The sequence below is a fragment of the Dysidea avara genome, chromosome 7, assembly GCF_963678975.1.
Source record: "Dysidea avara chromosome 7, odDysAvar1.4, whole genome shotgun sequence".
NCBI classification, from domain to species: Eukaryota; Metazoa; Porifera; class Demospongiae; order Dictyoceratida; family Dysideidae; genus Dysidea; species Dysidea avara.
In genome coordinates this window covers 768831-788955 of record NC_089278.1, presented here as the reverse complement: position 1 = coordinate 788955, position 20125 = coordinate 768831, and the positions used below count along the sequence as shown (strand labels likewise).

Here is a 20125-nt window from a genome sequence, read left to right as displayed (position 1 = left end):
TTGCAGTAGTGCACGATATTAAATCGCAGTAAAACAATAAGAAGTGTTATATCCCCACTGTGCTCTGTGTACTTGTCAATCTTATAGAACATTCTATGTGAGTTGTGATAGAATTCCTCAAAATGTGTGCTCTATTAGAGTATTACAACAATATAATCAAAAAGTCAAGTAAAACAGGCAATGTAATAATATAATTATAACTTCTGCTGCAATAATCATCATTGTGTCTGAGAAGTGTGGGTAAAATCAGGGCTTATGATATCAGTCAAACAACCCACAAATCTCTGACAAATTGCCCATTTTCTCATTATAATGGCAAGACATCATGTCATTATAATGGCAGGACATCATGACCTTTCAAAGTGTGAGGGGAAGCCTACTGTCTGAGCTGTGCATATGACTGTTTATTCTATTATAGTAGAACCTGTCTAAAGCGGTCACCTTCGGCCAGAAATATTTGGCCTTTATAGAGAGGTGGCTGCCTAACTCAATATCCTCCATAAAGCAGCCATAGGCCATAAACTGAGGTTTGGCCTTTATGCAAAGGTTCCAGGGACTTATATACTCAGGTTTGGCTATTTAGCTACACTCCAGTACATCACTTACTTACATAGCAGACAAATTAGCAGAAAAGAGCCTGAAGCTACTCTGGGTTTGGAGACAGCAATCGAGCTAATTATGATCCCTGGCTACAAAGTCTGTGAGTAAAAACAGGGACTTCCTTAAAGACGGTGAACTGTTAGCTACACAATTGCAAATCCAGGAATCAAGATAGTAAGGTGATCTTTAATTAGAATCACATGAAGAGGCAAAGTCATGGAGTTGCCATGAGCTTTTCTATACTGTGAGTTTATAACTTTTCCGTATTAGCTACAGAAGTATAAAGTAGTGCAGCTAGTTTACTCACCGTAATGGCTGTAGCTGGCCGCTTTGTGAGAGGCCTTATGTGTAGCGAAGTGCTGTTTGGGACTGCTAAAGCTGGCTGTTATACGTGTTATAGAGGTAACCGCTTAATGCAAACTATTTCTGTACAAACTGATTGGGAATTGGTCGGGACCGTAGTCAAGTGGCTGCTATGTTGAGGTGACCGCCCAACTCAGGTGACCGTTAAGGAAGGTTCCACTGTAACAATGACCAGCAGTTGGTTGCTAGGAGATGCTACAATCTTGCAAGCCAAGGGAGAGACCACAATGCCAACCTTTCTGCTGGTATCAAAAGTAGTTGCTTTGTGGCTGTGACAAACAACACATTCAGGCTACTTGGCAGCACAAACACCAAAGTGCAGTGTCTATACAGTGTAATGATGCACATGTTTGGCAAACTAACTACAAGTTTGTCACCCCTGACACTTAAAAATTCTTATCATAAGCCCCAGAAAATCAATTCCAAAGCTAGCCATATAGTTGGGTTGGTTTAGAATACAAAAAGAAATGAAATCCACACAAAACATCCAAGCTGTAAAGATGCAGCCTTCAAAAGCTTGAGTGAAAAGGTTGTGAAATCAAAGGTGGTGGCAAAGAAATGGCTGCAATGAAATTAATTTTAAACTAGTACAATAAAAGAATATTAATTTAAAAGTAAAGTAGAGTTCCAGTGAAAAACAAGAGATATGAAATGATGGTAGCTATTACAACATAGCTAATTAGCTATGTGGGAAATCCCTACATAGTCATGTTACTACCATCTGTTTAATACCAAAGTAGGGATTTTCCCACATAGCTATGTTGTAATAGCTACCATCATTGATATACATGTATCCTTACCAAACAGCAAAAGAGTGTGGCCCTCAGGGTGAAAAGGTTGTGAAATCAAAAGTGGTGGCCAAGAAATGGGTACAATGATGCAATACCAGTAAAAATGATTGGTACTGCATCATTGTAGCCATTTCTTGGCTGCCACTTTTGATTTCACAACTTTTTTTTACCCTTTGGAGGGCTGCACCCTATTATTCTAAGCTTGGCTACTTTGGTAAGGATATCACTTCTTTTTGTAATTGCAAGCCCCAAAGCCAGCTTAGGGTTAGCTTTGAGGCTTTCTGACTTTTAGCTTTTTTAATTTTTTTACTTTACTACAGGAATAGTTAAAGACTGCCATTTGTGTGAATGCTGAAACTGAATAAAATGATATCATGTTGCTATTGCTATACAACTGAACCATGTACAGAGTGTTATGTACAGCTGAACTATCTACAGTGAGATCTACAGGATGATTTTACAAGGGTGAATACTGTGACTTGTTTGTAACTGAAATTAGAAGAAGATTAAGAAGAAAAATACGAAAAAATAAGACAAATTTGAAGGGACATATTTCAGTGATGGCTGGGCAGATTCAATTCAAATTTGGAATGAGAGGTGCCCTACCCTGGGAAAGTTTCTACAGCAAAAACCATTTAGGCACTATTGAGCTATGGATACGTGAAAATGGCACTTTCTTGATTTCATGTAAAATACACAGTTGTCTGTCACTTGCCTACACCAGCTGTACTTGGCCAGATGACACATTACTGCATGTGTGTTTTAATAAGTACTCCACTAATAGAGCACACATTTCCTGTACAATAGATCGATCTAAAATTTCCACTGATAGATCTATGTCAACGAGATTATAAAATCATAATTGAAGATAAAAGGAGAGGCACAGCACAGAGGGTAAACACTTGTCAGGCATGCAGAACAAATATTAGGTAAGTCAATATCACAAACATTTATTATCATTGTAGCAATTTCTTGACCACCACCATTGATTTAAGCCGTAACTATTCACTGGACTGGACTAATGGACTAGAACAATGAATGGACTAATGGACTGATCTTTTGCACATTCTGTGATTGTATTTACTGAGTCTTGATAGTTAAGGACCCTTAGGGAAGCTGCACTCCACTACTAAATGTTAAATAGGATTAGTGGACTGTGCAACAACTGCCTTTTATTATGCCACCACACAACACTTATACTCCTTACTCTGGTGTATAGTAATGTTGAAGGAAATGTGACAATGACAGTTAACTACTTGTCAGATAATGATATTCTTCTTTAGAGCAAGTTTGAGAAGTGAGTTATAGTCTTGCATGGTCTGACCTACATTTAGCTCTTAAGGATATCTCATAACTGGTGAGCTATCACTGTCACATTCCCAGCAGCATTACTATACACCAGCTAGGGTAAGTGCTTTATAGTGGAAGAGTAGTAAATAATAGACAGTTCCACTGATTGTATTTAGCATTTAGTAGTGAGCTGCAACTTCCCTAAGGCCCTTAACTAGTGGTATATACTCAGTAATCCAATCATGAAACCAAAAAAATATGTCAGTCAGTCCACTAAATAGTGACGGCCATTGATCTCACTACTTTTTTCACCGAGGCTATTTAAAGCCACACCTTTTTCACAGCTTGGCTGTTTCTGTGTGGATATTTATTTCAATATACTGTATAGTGGGTTTTTATTGTGAGGACTTTAATGTTGTGATTTGGGCACATAGCAATATTAAAATTCGCGACATATTTTATCACATGGAATTTTGTTGATCGTGAGTTTTTTAGCACATGTAAAACTGCCATGTTAGAACATTCGCCAACAAACCAGGTGCTTGTTTATGTACATAACAACTTGCTGATTGTTTATAATGGCTCAATCAGTGTGTTTGTTCCCCTACACAACACGTGTTTCTTCACCAAACATCGCTGAAGATGGCTGCCCTACCCGTTTCCTGGAGAACTTCAGGCGCCTGCACCAATTCATTGTGGATACAAGCACAGATACAAAGAAACACGGCTAACATGGCAAAAATTCCACTGCTTTCCATCTCGTATTCGAACACTTATTACAACGAGTAATAAATTCACACAAGGAATTTAATATTGCGAATATATCACCTTGCAAGATTAAGTGTCGCGTGATTTTATTTTCCCAGGTAAATTTGTCCGTGAGAAAACCCGCTATACGGTAGTAACATTTATATGTGTATGCTTTCAACTAGGGCTGCACCAATTCCACTTTTCACTGATACTTCAAATACCAAGTACTCAGCTGGGAAGTATCTGCAAGTACAAGTACTGATACCAAGTACCTTAAAGTAGCTACTTCATAGTGCACACATTTATTATAAGTGCATTTCATGGTATTCTTGTACTTTAATCCAAAAAAGAGTGTCCACCTTAGTATTAATGCAAAAGTCATCACTAATTACAAAATAGCTGACACACAGGTTTTAACAAATTGTTCACATAAAGATCTTGGTATTATAATATCAACAGACCTATCTTGGGATCAACACTACAAAACCATAATCCCTAAGACCTACAGAATGCTAGGACTGCTCCGTCGCAGCTTTAGCAGGCATCAAATAGTGACAGCCAAGAGAACTTTGTATATTTCTTTAGTGAGATTGCAAGTTACATACTGTTCAGTGATTTGGAGGCCTAACCTTATCAAGGACATCACACTTATTGAACAGATCCAGAGGAGAGCAACAAAGTTTATTTTAAATGACTACAGTTCTGATTACTTTGATAGACTCAAACAACTTAACCTACTACCTTTAATGTACACCTTTGAGCTTAATGAACTAGTGTTTACGCTAAAATCACTCAAGTATCCCTCTCCCTCTTTTAATATCACAGACTACATAACTTTTGCTGATGGAAATACCAGGTCCTCCTCAAGTGGTAATGTTAGAAACAACAATAATGCAGATAGACATTTTTTCTTCAATAGAATCCCTTGATTGTGGAATGCCCTACCCCCTATTGACTTATCTTTATTTATTAAAACGAACAAGACAAGGATTTATAAGTTTCTATGGTCACATTTTTTATCAAACTTTAGACATGACAACCCTCGTACATTTCATTTTTTATGCCCATGTAGTAGATGTTCCAACACACCCCGTCCCCTTTAATGTAACTCTTTAAGTATAAGTAATGTAATTTTTATAAGTAATGTAATACGGTAAGTAATAAATTTTTGATTTTTAATGGCCGGTAGCCTTGAGCTAGCGGACCATCAGTACTGTACCCTAAAGATTTTATTAATTGTACATCCGTTATTCTATACTTGTATGCAGTTCTGTAAAGTTATAATCAATCAATCAATCAATCATGTTTTCAGTATGGTTCATGTTTATAATGAAGTAGCCAATCAAGATTCACAAAGAAAGAAGTCACTGAAATGCAAACCAGTGGATATTCCAGTATTCTTCTGGAGAAGTGTAAATAATATCATAATGGTGCTTACAAAAACACAAAATATTCTAATATTGAAACAGTCACTTAATTCTACCTGATTGCTCTATTAGAGTTATTGACTGTTCTATTAGAGTATATCGATCTTTTTCTCAGTAAAGCGTTTTCACACGTAGGTTTCGGCATAGATCAGTACAATTTTGCTGGTAGTTAGCTATTAGTGTTATACTTGATGCTTTTAGGCATCCACTGTGCTAGTAAAATAAGCAAGTACAAACAAACGTTATTTTATTCTCGCACGTGATAAGAGTCGGTATCTGCAACAATATAATGGCCGATTCCGATACTTCATGAAAACAGCAGTATTGGCCCGATACCGATACCGATACTAGAATCGGTGCAGCCCTACTTTCAACATTATGTTAAAGTATAATTTTATATCATTCCATATGGATATATGGTAAAGATACACTTACATTGTACATTAACACTGACAGTAGTGTTATCATCACCAACAGGATTAGTAGCTAAACATGTGTACACTCCACTATCTCCTCTCATAACTTCAATCATTGATACACTCACAATTGACACATTACCAACACCTGTAACCATTACACTACTAGTTACTAATCTTGTCTTGTCCACTTCACTTCCATTAATGTACAGCCATACAATATCTGGTACAGGATAACCTGTAGCTGTACATGTGATGTTACCACCTTCAATGATGGTAACTGTTTCCCCTTCTAGTACAGTAATGTTAGGTGACACTGTATGATGATGGATGAAATAGGTTAACAAATTTGTTACATTCACATACCATTAACTGATAGAACTCCAGAACTGATATCAGTTGATAATAATATATTAGTAGCTTTACATGTGTAGGTACCCACATCAGATGACTTCACACTCTTCACTATTAATCTACTATTAATACTAGTCTCATTTACTGACATTGTTGATATGTTATGTTTGTCATCTGTTGACATATTCACTGGTACATCATTAAAGTACCAACTAATGGTAGGAACTGGTTCACCAGTAGCCTGACAAGTGAAATTGACTGAATATCCCTCAACTTGTGTTTGATCCTTCACATCAACAACAATAACTGAAGGAACTAAACAAGACATGATGATTGTAATTGTAATTGTAATATTTACAGAGGGAATCCACTGATTTTCAGTGGAGCCCTGCACATACATATAAATATACACATAACACAAAAATAGAAACTACTTATATGGGAATTATTTGTGAATAATAAAGTGAAATGATAAAATGGGGTGTATATAAGTGCAATACAGCTGCAATACACCTCATAGCCATGTCTTATATATACTATATATACCTGCCCTATGTGCAGGATTTTTTTTCCTTATATAGTTTCTTTTTCAGTATACTGAAGTTGTAGTACAGTTTAAAATGTAAGAATAACTATTGTAGTATATCTCCAGCACTTATATTGTAGGATCTGAATCTCAATTATCCGAACCTCGATTATCCGAACAGTACTATAGTGACTGCTCTATTAGCGGAGTAGTCATCATTAGGTGAAAATTTTATTAGTGCCCTAATAGCGTAGTTGAACAGAACTCTGTATATAAATGAATGGGCTTCATTTATCCTAACAAATTAAATTATCTGAACACTTTTATGATTGAACTGGCACATAGGTGCTCGAAGTCCTACTATACTAAAACAATGTAGTACCCTACAGCACATAACTTAGCTTTACTGACAGAATATATATATATATACTCCTGCAGTGCTCCCTATATAATTATAAAAAGCACTGCATGGTACGTGATATATGTGTAGTATTTTATCTCCTAAGTATATTTTTAAGCTTAAAAAATAAGCAAATCTTGTATTGAAGCACAGTAATAATCAGCTAATACTTTTTCACATATTACTGAAACAATGTATCCCTAAATGCATTTTAATTATGGTATATCTTACTAAAGTGGCCTATAATTTTCCTGCAATACTGTAGAGTCAGGTTGTTAAGCGCATGTGCTTATAATTTTTGGGAAAAACTTTTGTAAAAATAATACTATCTGTTAGGCCAAGAGTTTATAATATAAAGAGGGAGAGAGAGTGTCCAATGCTGTATTACCTGGTAAAAACACACTGCGTTCAAAGATTGCATCATATCCTGAATATTTCAGTATACTTCAGTATAATTCCATACAAATTCGTCACCTGGTTTCACTTACTGAAGAGCGTTGATAGGTGTTGATTTATCAAAGGGAAGCATTCTTAGTGCTTTGCTTTAATAGAATTAACACACTTTCAGTAGTGATTTAATAACTTTTGGTGCTGATAGTCATTGCGCAATCTTTGAACACAGTGTGTTTTGACCAGGTAATACAGTGTTGGACACTCTCCCTCCCTCTTTATATTATGAACTCTTGGTTAGGCGCGTACACAAAATTAATAATTATGGTGTGTTTAACATGGAATCACTATGTTGTAATGGAGTAGTTCATGGTCACCGTGCCAGTGTATAAGGATATTTGACATATAAGGATATTTGACATATTAGGATATTTGACTCCATTTCTGGGTGAAATCCTTCATGATATCGCAATCCAAAAGACCAGTTTGTTGTATACATAGTGAAGGGGAGATGTAAGCACTTGAGGAGACATTATTTTGCAGTACTTCCAGCTTTTCTTCCTGCGTATACCTTTGTCGCATGTTTAGCTTTGCATTGGGTCATGTCAGCCATGGTTAACTACAAGTAAGAAATGTGTATGTGCCTAACTTCTACTGTAATGAAACAATCTATAGGCACAATACAGTGTCTAGATAGCATCTCACAGCATGTGTATTCCTATCTTATGTGCCTCATATATCCAGTATATCTCTAGTACTATGATTTCTAGAGCTGTCGAGGTATCAACTTTTCATAGATGGGGTAGATTCAAACTAGAATTTAAGGTATTTTTAAGGTAGACGTATAAGGAAGATGAATAACTGACAGTAGTGGTTTGGATGATAAGAGATATACCTAGGCTTAATTCTTTTAACGTACCATTTTATTTTCAGCGACTGTTCTATTAGAGTACTTCAATGTTACACAAATAACCCTACTTCAGTCATTATACTAAAGAATGTTGATGGCTACATATACTGGGTGTATAAAGGATGGATCCACAGTATATATATAACCAGTTTGCTACATGGTTAGGGCCCAGACTAAGTGGTCCTAAGAGTACTCTTTTGTCTACAACTATAGAAAAACACTGTTTTGCAAAATACATGTGCAAAATCTAATGATCCACATGTTCTCACCCCACAAGTGTATGCATGTGTAAGAATCAGAATCTGCTTCTTAGTGCAGTACTCTCCTAGGTTGACTGGATAGCTTAGCTGACATGGAAGAAGTGTAATCTACTAAAGTGGAAGCCATCAAAGTAGATGCTTTAGATTGACCACCTGATAATCAGGACACTTGTCAATGGACCGGACCTATTTGTAGTTTATTAGTATATACACACTAAAATCAGGTCATCTTTCTACTAAGATACATTAGAATTGGTTGTGCATTATAGCACACCAGCTTGAAACTCCACAATAAAGAGAACACTGATGGTCTGTATCATACAATAACTTTGTCATTACTTCCAGCTTGTACCAAGCCATGGAAAGAGGAAATTCAATTAAAACTACCTTCTTGGATTATGGCAACTTGCATAGAAGGTCTACCAAAACTCACCAGAAGCGCCTGTGGCTTCATTTCAGAGTTTATTTTTTGATCTATTTGAAATACACTTCTCTTTTACAACAAAACAACAGTGACTATGAAGCAGCATATGCCATGATAAGCATTGCATGCTCTTGTTCCATTCAAAATGGTGGCTGAAAAGGGGCATAGTTTAATTTGGAGAGAGCATCTTATCAGGGGACAAGTTTTCAAGCAAAGCAGAAGACATAATAAAAAACATGAAAACAAGAAACTGCATGTCCCTCAAAAATTTCTAGCCATGTGCCGTATACTGTATTTACTCAAATTGTGTAACATATGGTACTGTAGTTGGGTACCAGAGGAGGTTGGACGCGCCATAAGCGCTACTTAAATACCTTGCTCTTAATTGCATTCTTTTCTTTGGTATTTCACGTGACCCTCAATAGTCACAATACTGAACTGAAAAACAATAGGGTTCACTGGGTTCGTTAGATATTCAGATCATCCTTCACGTAAGCTTCAAGGCTTTGTACTTTGTTTTCTAAAAGCACTTGAGATTCAGGGTGAAATTAATAAATTGTGATTTGATGCATACAACTTCACCAGACTTGTTACGTACGTTTTCTGTAATGAAACAATGACCCTTCACTGCGTTACACTGAGATCGCTGTATTACCCTCCTCAATAAAACAGATTTTGGGTAATTTATTAGCACTTTAAACTCTGGCTTTGTTACCAGCTAAATCAGCTGAGTTTGCTGGGGTTCACCACGCCGTTAGATTTAGAAATACATAAACTTTCAAATGCACTATAGCTTTAATAAAATTGTCTTGAAACGAAGATTTTCCAATGAAAATGTACAGCTAACGTGAACATGTCCATTCTCCTCTGGTTGGGTACTATTTGAAGAGTTTTTGTCTTTGTTTTATGAATTGTACCAAACCCTTGAATCACATTTTTGTAAATGCCTGTTGTTCACTTTAGTATCTAAGTAAGGCATTGCCTTGGTAAACTCAAACAGCTATCAAATAATTCCAGATATTGGTTAGTAAACTCATAACACAATTAATTAATCATGCTGGGATGAAAGAATGGAGTTGTGCATAAAACAAGTGTTGTATGATATTAGATAGCTAGTCATGGGTAGATTTAAAATAATGCTCATCAAACAGTACTGTAGTGCAGCACTGTTTGAAGGTTTATATTCTTCTCCAGTGGTCAAGGGGTAGTGGTACAATTTGAGTAAATATGGTGTTTGTTATAGCTACTCGTCCACTTTGTACAAATTATGATGGATTTAGATGATATCCATCTTAATAAGGGCATGACCAGCACATATAATTGCTCTATTAGAGTACTGTATCACCTGATTGTTCCATTGGACTACTGTGTGTAACCTCAAACATTTCGTGACTTATTTTCACAAAGCCATCATTTCTCACAAAATTTGCATAAGTTTTGTCACTTGAAAATTTCTGGCTATCTAATGGAAAAATATTTTCTAGATTTTTGTGAATAAAAAAAGCAAAATTGTACACTTTTGTGAAAGTTTTGTCCCTTGAAAATTTCTGGCTATACAGGGTATATACCGAGGGGTAGCTAATGTCTTGGAACTCTTGTACACTATCTGAGAAATCCAATTATAAATACATGAAATATTTATTGAAATAATACAGAAATACGTTTTGAAATACTTAAATATTGGGACTCTCGTACACTGTGTTGGGTTTTTGCGTGGGCACTGGCTACCCCCCGGTATATACCAATGGAATAACTACATGACAGTTTTTCATACATATACATGACCACATACCATTAACTGATAGAACTCCAGAACTGTTATCAGTTGATAATATATTAGTAGCTTTACATGTGTAGGTACCCACATCAGATGACTTCACACTCTTCACTATTAATCTACTATTAATACTAGTCTCATTCACTGACATTGTTGATATGTTATGTTTGTCATCTGTTGACATGTTCACTGGTACATCATTAAAGTACCAACTAATGGTAGGAACTGGTTCACCAGTAGCCTGACAAGTGAAATTGACTGAATATCCCTCAACTTGTGTTTGATCCTTCACATCAACAACAATAACTGAAGGAACTAAAAAGATGTAACAATATTAATACAACAGTTAAACTACACCTGTTGAATGGAATGGAAGAGTTTAGATGAAGTGATAATTACAATTAGATTGCTTCTCACCAATTCTAAAGCAGATATCTATGAAATTCTTTAATTTGTATGAGAATAATTTTTTATAACCTAATAGTGATCACTGTAATGTACTGGAGATATTATTAGCATTATTAATCCATGCTGGTCTCTAAGTGGGTTTGAAATCTCATTATCCTCCAAAGATCAAAGCATCATCAGGAGCTTATAAGTGCCGAAGTGCCTTGTGGCACTTATGAGCTCCTCATGTATGTCATTATTATCTCACACTGGTACTGCATCACAACATCGACATGTCTTAAATATTGACTACTGGCAAGTGAAATAGTAATTTTCCAGCTCATTTCGTATCCTTATACTTATTTATTATTAAATGCTATCCCACTAGGGACCTGTGAGAAGGCTAAAGCCTGTGAATACAGGGAGTCAGAAACATGTAACAAGAATGTAGAAATATTCCAGACCCCTACCTACGGAAGAGTGTGTCTGAGTTAAATACACTTGATCACTAGCAGGTATAGTATGGAAACTATGACCTTACTGTATGCAGTGGGAAACACTATACTACAAATTGACACCTTTGTGTTGTACAAATAATGGATAACATAATAATGTAAAAGATGACAGCCAAGATTTCTTCACTGTTGGATTTACATAGACACTACAACATCAACTGATCACTAACTTCAATTTCACCTTTTCCTTAAAACACTGTTTATTTTGTATCTTGTGTCAGTAATAAATATGAATGTAAAAAGAAGAACATAAGAGGATTGAATTTCAGATGAACATTAAGGGGAAATGTCTGGGGATGACTACTCACATGGAGCTAGAATTGCATATTAGTTACAACTGATGATACATTGATTTCTCAATTTCCCCACACTACACAACTTGATATTCATACATTGTCTTGTACTAGCTGTACCAAGTATGGTTTTAGTATACACTTACATTGTACATTAACATTGACAGTAGTGTTATCATCACCAACAGGATTAGTAGCTAAACATGTGTACACTCCACCATCTCCTTTCATAACTTCAATCATTGATACACTCACAATTGACACATTACCAACACCTGTAGCCATTACACTACTAGTTACTAATCTTGTCTTGTCCACTTCACTTCCATTAATGTCCAGCCATACAATATCTGGTACAGGATAACCTGTAGCTGTACATGTGATGTTACCACCTTCAATGATGGTAACTGTTTCTCCTTCTACTGGTACAGTAATATTAGGTGACACTGTATGATGATGGATGAAATAGGTTAACAAATTTGTTACATTCACATACCATTAACTGATAGAACACCAGAACTGATATCAGTTGATAATATATTAGTAGCTTTACATGTGTAGGTACCCACATCAGATGACTTCACACTCTTCACTATTAATCTACTATTAATACTAGTCTCATTTACTGACATTGTTGATATGTTATGTTTGTCATCTGTTGACATATTCACTGGTACATCATTAAAGTACCAACTAATGGTAGGAACTGGTTCACCAGTAGCCTGACAAGTGAAATTGACTGAATATCCCTCAACTTGTGTTTGATCTTTCACATCAACAACAATAACTGAAGGAACTAAACAAGACATGATGATTGTAATTGTAATTGTAATATTTACAGAGGGAATCCACTGATTTTCAGTGGAGCCCTGCACATACATATAAATATACACATAACACAAAAATAGAAACTACTTATATGGGAATTATTTGTGAATAATAAAGTGAAATGATAAAATGGGGTGTATATAAGTGAATACAGCTGCAATACACCTCATAGCCATGTCTTATATATACTATATATACCTGCCCTATGTGCAGGATTTTTTTTCCTTATATAGTTTCTTTTTCAGTATACTGAAGTTGTAGTACAGTTTAAAATGTAAGAATAACTATTGTAGTATATCTCCAGCACTTATATTGTAGGATCTGAATCTCAATTATCCGAACCTCGATTATCCGAACAGTACTAGTGACTGCTCTATTAGCGGAGTAGTCATCATTAGGTGAAAATTTTATTAGTGCCCTAATAGCGTAGTTGAACAGAACTCTGTATATAAATGAATGGGCTTCATTTATCCTAACAAATTAAATTATCTGAACACTTTTATGATTGAACTGGCGCACGGGTGCTCGAAGTCCTACTATACTAAAACAATGTAGTACCCTACAGCACATAACTTAGCTTTACTGACAGAATATATATATATATATATATATATATATATACTCCTGCAGTGCTCCCTATATAATTATAAAAAGCACTGCATGGTACGTGATATATGTGTAGTATTTTATCTCCTAAGTATATTTTTAAGCTTAAAAAATAAGCAAATCTTGTATTGAAGCACAGTAATAATCAGCTAATACTTTTTCACATATTACTGAAACAATGTATCCCTAAATGCATTTTAATTATGGTATATCTTACTAAAGTGGCCTATAATTTTCCTGCAATACTGTAGAGTCAGGTTGTTAAGCGCATGTGCTTATAATTTTTGGGAAAAACTTTTGTAAAAATAATACTATCTGTTAGGCCAAGAATTTATAATATAAAGAGGGAGAGAGAGTGTCCAATGCTGTATTACCTGGTAAAAACACACTGCGTTCAAAGATTGCATCATATCCTGAATATTTCAGTATACTTCAGTATAATTCCATACAAATTCGTCACCTGGTTTCACCTACTGAAGAGCATTGATAGGTGTTGATTTATCAAAGGGAAGCATTCTTAGTGCTTTGCTTTAATAGAATTAACACACTTTCAGTAGTGATTTAATAACTTTTGGTGCTGATAGTCATTGCGCAATCTTTGAACACAGTGTGTTTTGACCAGGTAATACAGTGTTGGACACTCTCCCTCCCTCTTTATATTATGAACTCTTGGTTAGGCGCGTACACAAAATTAATAATTATGGTGTGTTTAACATGGAATCACTATGTTGTAATGGAGTAGTTCATGGTCACCGTGCCAGTGTATAAGGATATTTGACATATAAGGATATTTGACATATAAGGATATTTGACTCCATTTCTGGGTGAAATCCTTCATGATATCGCAATCCAAAAGACCAGTTTGTTGTATACATAGTGAAGGGGAGATGTAAGCACTTGAGGAGACATTATTTTGCAGTACTTCCAGCTTTTCTTCCTGCGTATACCTTTGTCGCATGTTTAGCTTTGCATTGGGTCATGTCAGCCATGGTTAACCACAAGTAAGAAATGTGTATGTGCCTAACTTCTACTGTAATGAAACAATTAATCTATAGGCACAATACAGTGTCTAGATAGCATCTCACAGCATGTGTATTCCTATCTTATGTGCCTCATATATCCAGTATATCTCTAGTACTATGATTTCTAGAGCTGTCGAGGTATCAACTTTTCATAGATGGGGTAGATTCAAACTAGAATTTAAGGTATTTTTAAGGTAGACGTATAAGGAAGATGAATAACTGACAGTAGTGGTTTGGATGATAAGAGATATACCTAGGCTTAATTCTTTTATCAATGAATAACTGACAGTAGTGGTTTGGATGGTAAGTGTTTCTCCTTCTACTGGTACAGTAATATTAGGTGACACTACATAAATAAACAATAAAAATGTCTCAACTTCACAGAGTTAACAAAGTATTATGTTTGATTCCACTATCGCTTAAGAAAAAACTCCAATTTTTAATAGTATTAACTTGTCCTAATAAACACACACTTATCACAGTCATTTTCATCATTGATAATATCACTGTATTGTAGGGAAGTCTATTATAAATGACCTCATAAAATGATGTTTCTCACAAATTGTCACTGCAACAAGTTAAAGGTTACAAGTTAAGTTATAAGTTAAAGGTCAATGCAAAGTGTTATAACCATCTGTTAATTCAAAACTTGAAATTCCTTAAAGTAACTAACCTTCTTTAATACAAATTAAAATACATATGCAAATTCGTATAAAAAGAAAATTTATTACCATAGCTAGAGTTGTTTACCTCTTGAACATGACACATTGTTGCTACTTATTTCCACACCATCAGTTGTCAACATAAACCAACACGTAGCGTTTAGTGGGACTCCAGTAACAGTTAAGCTGTTTATCTGATTGTCTCTCACAGTACCACCTAACATCTACAAATACAACAAAGTGACTCTTGTGTATGATAACAGCTTTACTAACTTGTCCAGGATTTGAATTACACCAGTAATTCAGATGATAACCATCAAATACATATAAATATTGGCTGTAATTGAGTTCCCAATGAACAACCACATTAACAGGAACACAGTCAACTGATAATTGCAACTTGAATGCTGTAACATACAAAATTGTAAAATGATTAAAAGACTTCGCTTAAACCTACGCAAATCTCTTTCAGTAAGTATGTTAGTGGTTCTTGTATCACTCCTTTCTCTACCTTCTTCATCCACTACCAATACTTTGAACGTAATAGAAAAACTGTTGGTAGAATCCAATCCATCCCAGAAATAATAGGTGGTATTGATAGAGTCTTTTAACACAACACTTTCATCAATGCTATTAATAAAAATATATTAACTTGCTGTCTTCGTGAGTGCACTTACTCCTCCTGATCACAGAACATCAGTTTGTAATATCTGATAGGTACACCACCAACATAGTCAGGTGGATCCCACGTTATATTAATTCCCAGCATATCATACTTATCATCTAAAAAGTTAGCCTTAAGATTCTTTGGCCGACTGGTCCAGCCTAAAATGTTATATCGGGTGGTATTACAACTAACTTGTACACTTAATATTATGGTATTTATGTTGCAAGTAACTAACCTTTTGGTAAAATTCGTGTTGTTTGACTGAAGTAGCCAGCTTCACTGATAACAATACACTGGTATGATCCAAGGTAACGTACTAGATTATCTGTTATGGTGAGAGTAAGAATGACAGTGTTCCCTATAATGGTAGTATTATGGGTGAGGTTGATCAATTCATTTCTCCTCTCCATTCTCCAATATACTGATGGTGTAGGGTTACCAGTGAACACACATTTTAGGATGATGTCATTTCTTGATGTGTTGTTAATATCAATTAATACATCACCAGTGATATTGGTAATGTGAGGTGGTTCTAAAATGACAAAAGTCATGTAATGTAGCGTTATACAGTTATTACCTATAACTTGTAATGCTCCAGAAACTGTGTTACGCTGTGTTTTTCCACTCACAATACATTCATACTTCCCTGAATTATTAAGTTGAACATTAGGAATGTTTAACACATGTGATTGTGTGAGTAATGATGTGTTTACAAAATTGTCATTAATAAAACGCCACTCGATATCATAACTACGTCCATGTCCATTCACTACACATACAAAGTCAATTCCATCATTAACTTTAACCTTTGAACTTTCTGGATAGACCCTCACAGCCACATCACTGCCTGTTATGAGGAATATTAACACATTATGGTACAATGGTATTCAGTACCTTGTTGAGTAATGACGATTTGATGAGAGAAAGTTGTGTTGTGAACATTATCCCAGTAAACCATACAATTAAATGATGTGTTTTTAGTGGTGTTCCTCAACAGAATACTATTATCCTTTGTTATAACAGTGTCATCCTATCACACATATCATATTAAGAATTCATATGGTTGACTTATGAATATACAATAGTAGTCTGTACTGGTCACAGGTAAACATTTTAATAGTTCCAATTATAATACCACACATAGTACATAGTGTCATAGTCACTTTCTGTTTTTAGTTACAACTTACCCCACAAGATAATGAACTACACAATGTCCCATCTCTCCACCACTCAACATGATCTGGTACAGGATAGATGTTGTTTGATGTATTCACATGGCATGGTAGAAACACACTGTCTCCCATTGACAGTAATTTGACCTCTTGTAGAGTGGGGCCAATTACTATATAGAAAGTTGTAAACATTACTTTGTCACCACACAATGATTAAGTTTACCTGCCATTTGTACATTAGCCTCCCTCCCAGCAATGTGTGAGAGTCGTGGCCAAACATCTTTTTTACATTGGTAGATCCCAGTATCATTTATACTGGCATTAAAAATGTTAACTGTATATTTTCCAGGATTTGTAATAAAGTTGACTCTATTACCATAAAGGAAATTTCTATTATGAAGCACTTTATATTCACTGATACAGTTTGGTTCACAGTTAGCTTCACAGTCAAGTTGAATTGTGCTTCCACTGAAAAATACCACGTCCTTCAGTTCATTGCGAAAGTATACTGGATGTGAATGAGCACGATATCGTTCTGAAAACATACAAATGCAGATATATACTCATAGTTCAGCACATGGACTCCAAGGTTAGCATAGCCTATGAATACACTTAAAATTCTTCCCACATATAGAACAAACAAACTATATATGCAATATAACATTCATGAGTACTTTATTCACATTCAACACATTTTTCTCACTAATGATTCTGACAAACTATTTGATGATTTCATCAGTGCCTGAATTGTTTACTGCTGTACTTATTTATTTATATACCTATCTGTTAGTTATGTACATTTGTCTAAACAACAAACACACAGTTCAGTTGTCAAGATTGCTGTAGTAGCTGCTAGGTCATGCAATGTGAAGCACCAAGATAAAGTGCTAAGAACTCTCCAACATTATAACATTTACTAGCAAGAAGTCAAACCATCTTTCACCATGCATTTTTGTCAGTAACTGGACCAGAATCTTGTTGTGGTTGATTTTGGCTAATGCACTCAGCAATTAGTATATCAAGATTTTGTGCTGAGTTAGCCGGCACAGCTGCCAGCAATGCGGAGAGTTAGGGTGTGAAATTAGACATAGCTTAGCTATTGTGGCATGTAGCTACTAGGGTGGTGATGACCCGTTTACCTGCATTCCACATCAGAAAATCACCAAATGGTGCAAAGCCGATATAAGCTAAGCCAGATAAGTACATATTATTTACTAATTCAATCAAGGCTAAGTGCATGATGACACATACAAACTGTACAGTGGTACCTCTATTGACACACATGCATACACATGTTTGCTGTACAAATAATAATAATATATTTTCTACGTAGCTATTATGCACCTAGCACCAAGGCTAGTGGTCAAATCTCCATGTAGCATGGCACACAATACACTTTAGCTTGCTAACAAATGCTGAAAATTTTAAACAGTCAAACTAGCACATCATTAGTTGGGCCAAAATCCCCTATATAGTAGGGGATTTTGGCCCGATTTTATTTGAAATCCGAGTTTGATAAGTAAGCTAAAGTGTATTGTAGCTATGCTACGTGGGTATTTGACCATTACTCTTGCACCCCCATTTGATTTTTCAGTAACTAACCCACCATTTCCCCAGTAGGAATATTGATAGGTGCATAATAGCTACGTAGAAAATATATTATTATTTGTGCAGCAAACATGTGTATGAATGTGTACTTACATGTGTATGAACATGGATTTAATGAGGTAGTAATGTGCCTGTTCCCACTAGTCCCCTTATTATTCCCGGTGGGGTTAGGTACATTACTACCTCAATAACTTCTAATTTTGAGCACCAACGTGAACACATTCATATGTAGTCTCATGCCCAGACCACTTTTTTCCCTGTATTTGGGTGCATGGGGGAAAAGGGAACTGCTTATAAAGACACTTTGTACACTTTTCCTCCACCCAAAGGGAAAAAAGTGGTCTGGGCAAGAGACTAGCTATTGTATGCACATAATATTTTTAGTAGCTATCCAAAAATGTATGGACCTATCAGCTATGTAGCTAGCTATGATGCAACTAACTATTGTTGTTGTTTTTTTTTCATTTACTAGTTATATAGCTACTAGCTATATATTAGTGCAAACGTTTTTTGTTGTCCGAGCTGAACGGACTGCCCATGCAGAATTATAGTAACTAATAAACATATTTGTGGCAAGTAAAGTACAATTCAGTAACACAATTTGTTACCACTAGTTTAGCTTGTTACACTACTGGGCTACATCAGGACTTGAGCCGCTACGCATAGGCGGTTGTGCGTATTACTGGGGACAGAATCAGCATGACATGTCACACATATTCTCACCTTTCAAAGGGTCTAGCAGCGAGGCAGGTCTTAAAGTATACAATAGTAATAACCAGAGAGTTGCCAAGTACCAATTCATCGCTGTTCTACTCACGCTACTGGATTCAGGCGTAGGTGTGTGTGTGTGTTATCTTGTGATTACTATGACGTCACCGTCTTCCTCATAGTCACAATGAATATGATTGCGACACTTTTCCTTGTCTTGACCATCTTTAGCTATGTGTGTACATTTCACGAGAAATCACGAAACAACTGCTATACCAATCACTATAATCATAACTATAGGATGCATGGGTATGTCATGGGTAGCCATGCAAATGACCGTTTAACCCTAATATGGCTATATCAGTTTGTTAACTGTACTTTTCAATTTCAGCACTCATGATCATAATCTTCTTGACATTTCATGATAGCTCTAAATCACAAAATAAATGCTAATCAAATTTTAATTTATAATACTTCCATGCAACAGATTGGGATTTAGCAATGCAGTGGATAGATTGTCCAATCACACATATAGATCTGGGGTAATATAGCTGAATTTATAGTGATTTGTTCTGGAAATGGAGATGCACAACAATGAATTGCTTGTGTATTTACAATGTTACATGTCATAAGTCTATAATATCTTTTATATTTTAAGAGAGAAAAGAAACTGGCCCTAATAACTGCTGTAAAGTGGTCTAGGTTATTCCTGGAGTTGCAGTATATTCATTGATCGCCATTATCCCTCTTGGCTACATAGCAGCACTGAGTATGTGAATTAATAGCATATACAGGAGTCGCATGACTCTCACTTAGTGCAAGGTCAAGTGGTGAATGACATGTAACCCTATAAGATAATTCGGTTCCTTATAGGGCTGCTCATGTTGATGTAAGATTTGGTTCTTCTCGTTGCATTCATTCATGTGCTGCACGTGGATGAACGCAACCAGGAGAATTACATCATATCTATGACATCACA

The 20125-nt window shown here is 35.6% G+C and overlaps 1 protein-coding gene across 1 annotated transcript in view; it reads right to left on the bottom strand.

Annotated features, from left to right (window-relative positions):
- The window catches only part of LOC136262334 (kin of IRRE-like protein 1), a 30408-nt gene extending 11102 nt beyond the window's left edge, over window positions 1–19306 (bottom strand). Inside the window, exons 1-14 of the mRNA XM_066056565.1 lie at window positions 19162–19306; window positions 17054–17365; window positions 16846–17000; window positions 16553–16688; window positions 16236–16505; window positions 15894–16190; window positions 15669–15816; window positions 15449–15621; window positions 15265–15398; window positions 15080–15215; window positions 12020–12319; window positions 10694–10993; window positions 6004–6306; window positions 5657–5953 (exon numbers count right to left, since the gene is read on the bottom strand). Coding sequence (XP_065912637.1) covers window positions 5657–5953; window positions 6004–6306; window positions 10694–10993; window positions 12020–12319; window positions 15080–15215; window positions 15265–15398; window positions 15449–15621; window positions 15669–15816; window positions 15894–16190; window positions 16236–16505; window positions 16553–16688; window positions 16846–17000; window positions 17054–17365; window positions 19162–19240 — 3040 coding nt within the window. The 5' untranslated portion in view covers window positions 19241–19306. The remainder of the gene's footprint in view (window positions 1–5656; window positions 5954–6003; window positions 6307–10693; window positions 10994–12019; window positions 12320–15079; window positions 15216–15264; window positions 15399–15448; window positions 15622–15668; window positions 15817–15893; window positions 16191–16235; window positions 16506–16552; window positions 16689–16845; window positions 17001–17053; window positions 17366–19161) is intronic.
- Between the last annotated feature and the right edge of the window lie 819 nt (window positions 19307–20125).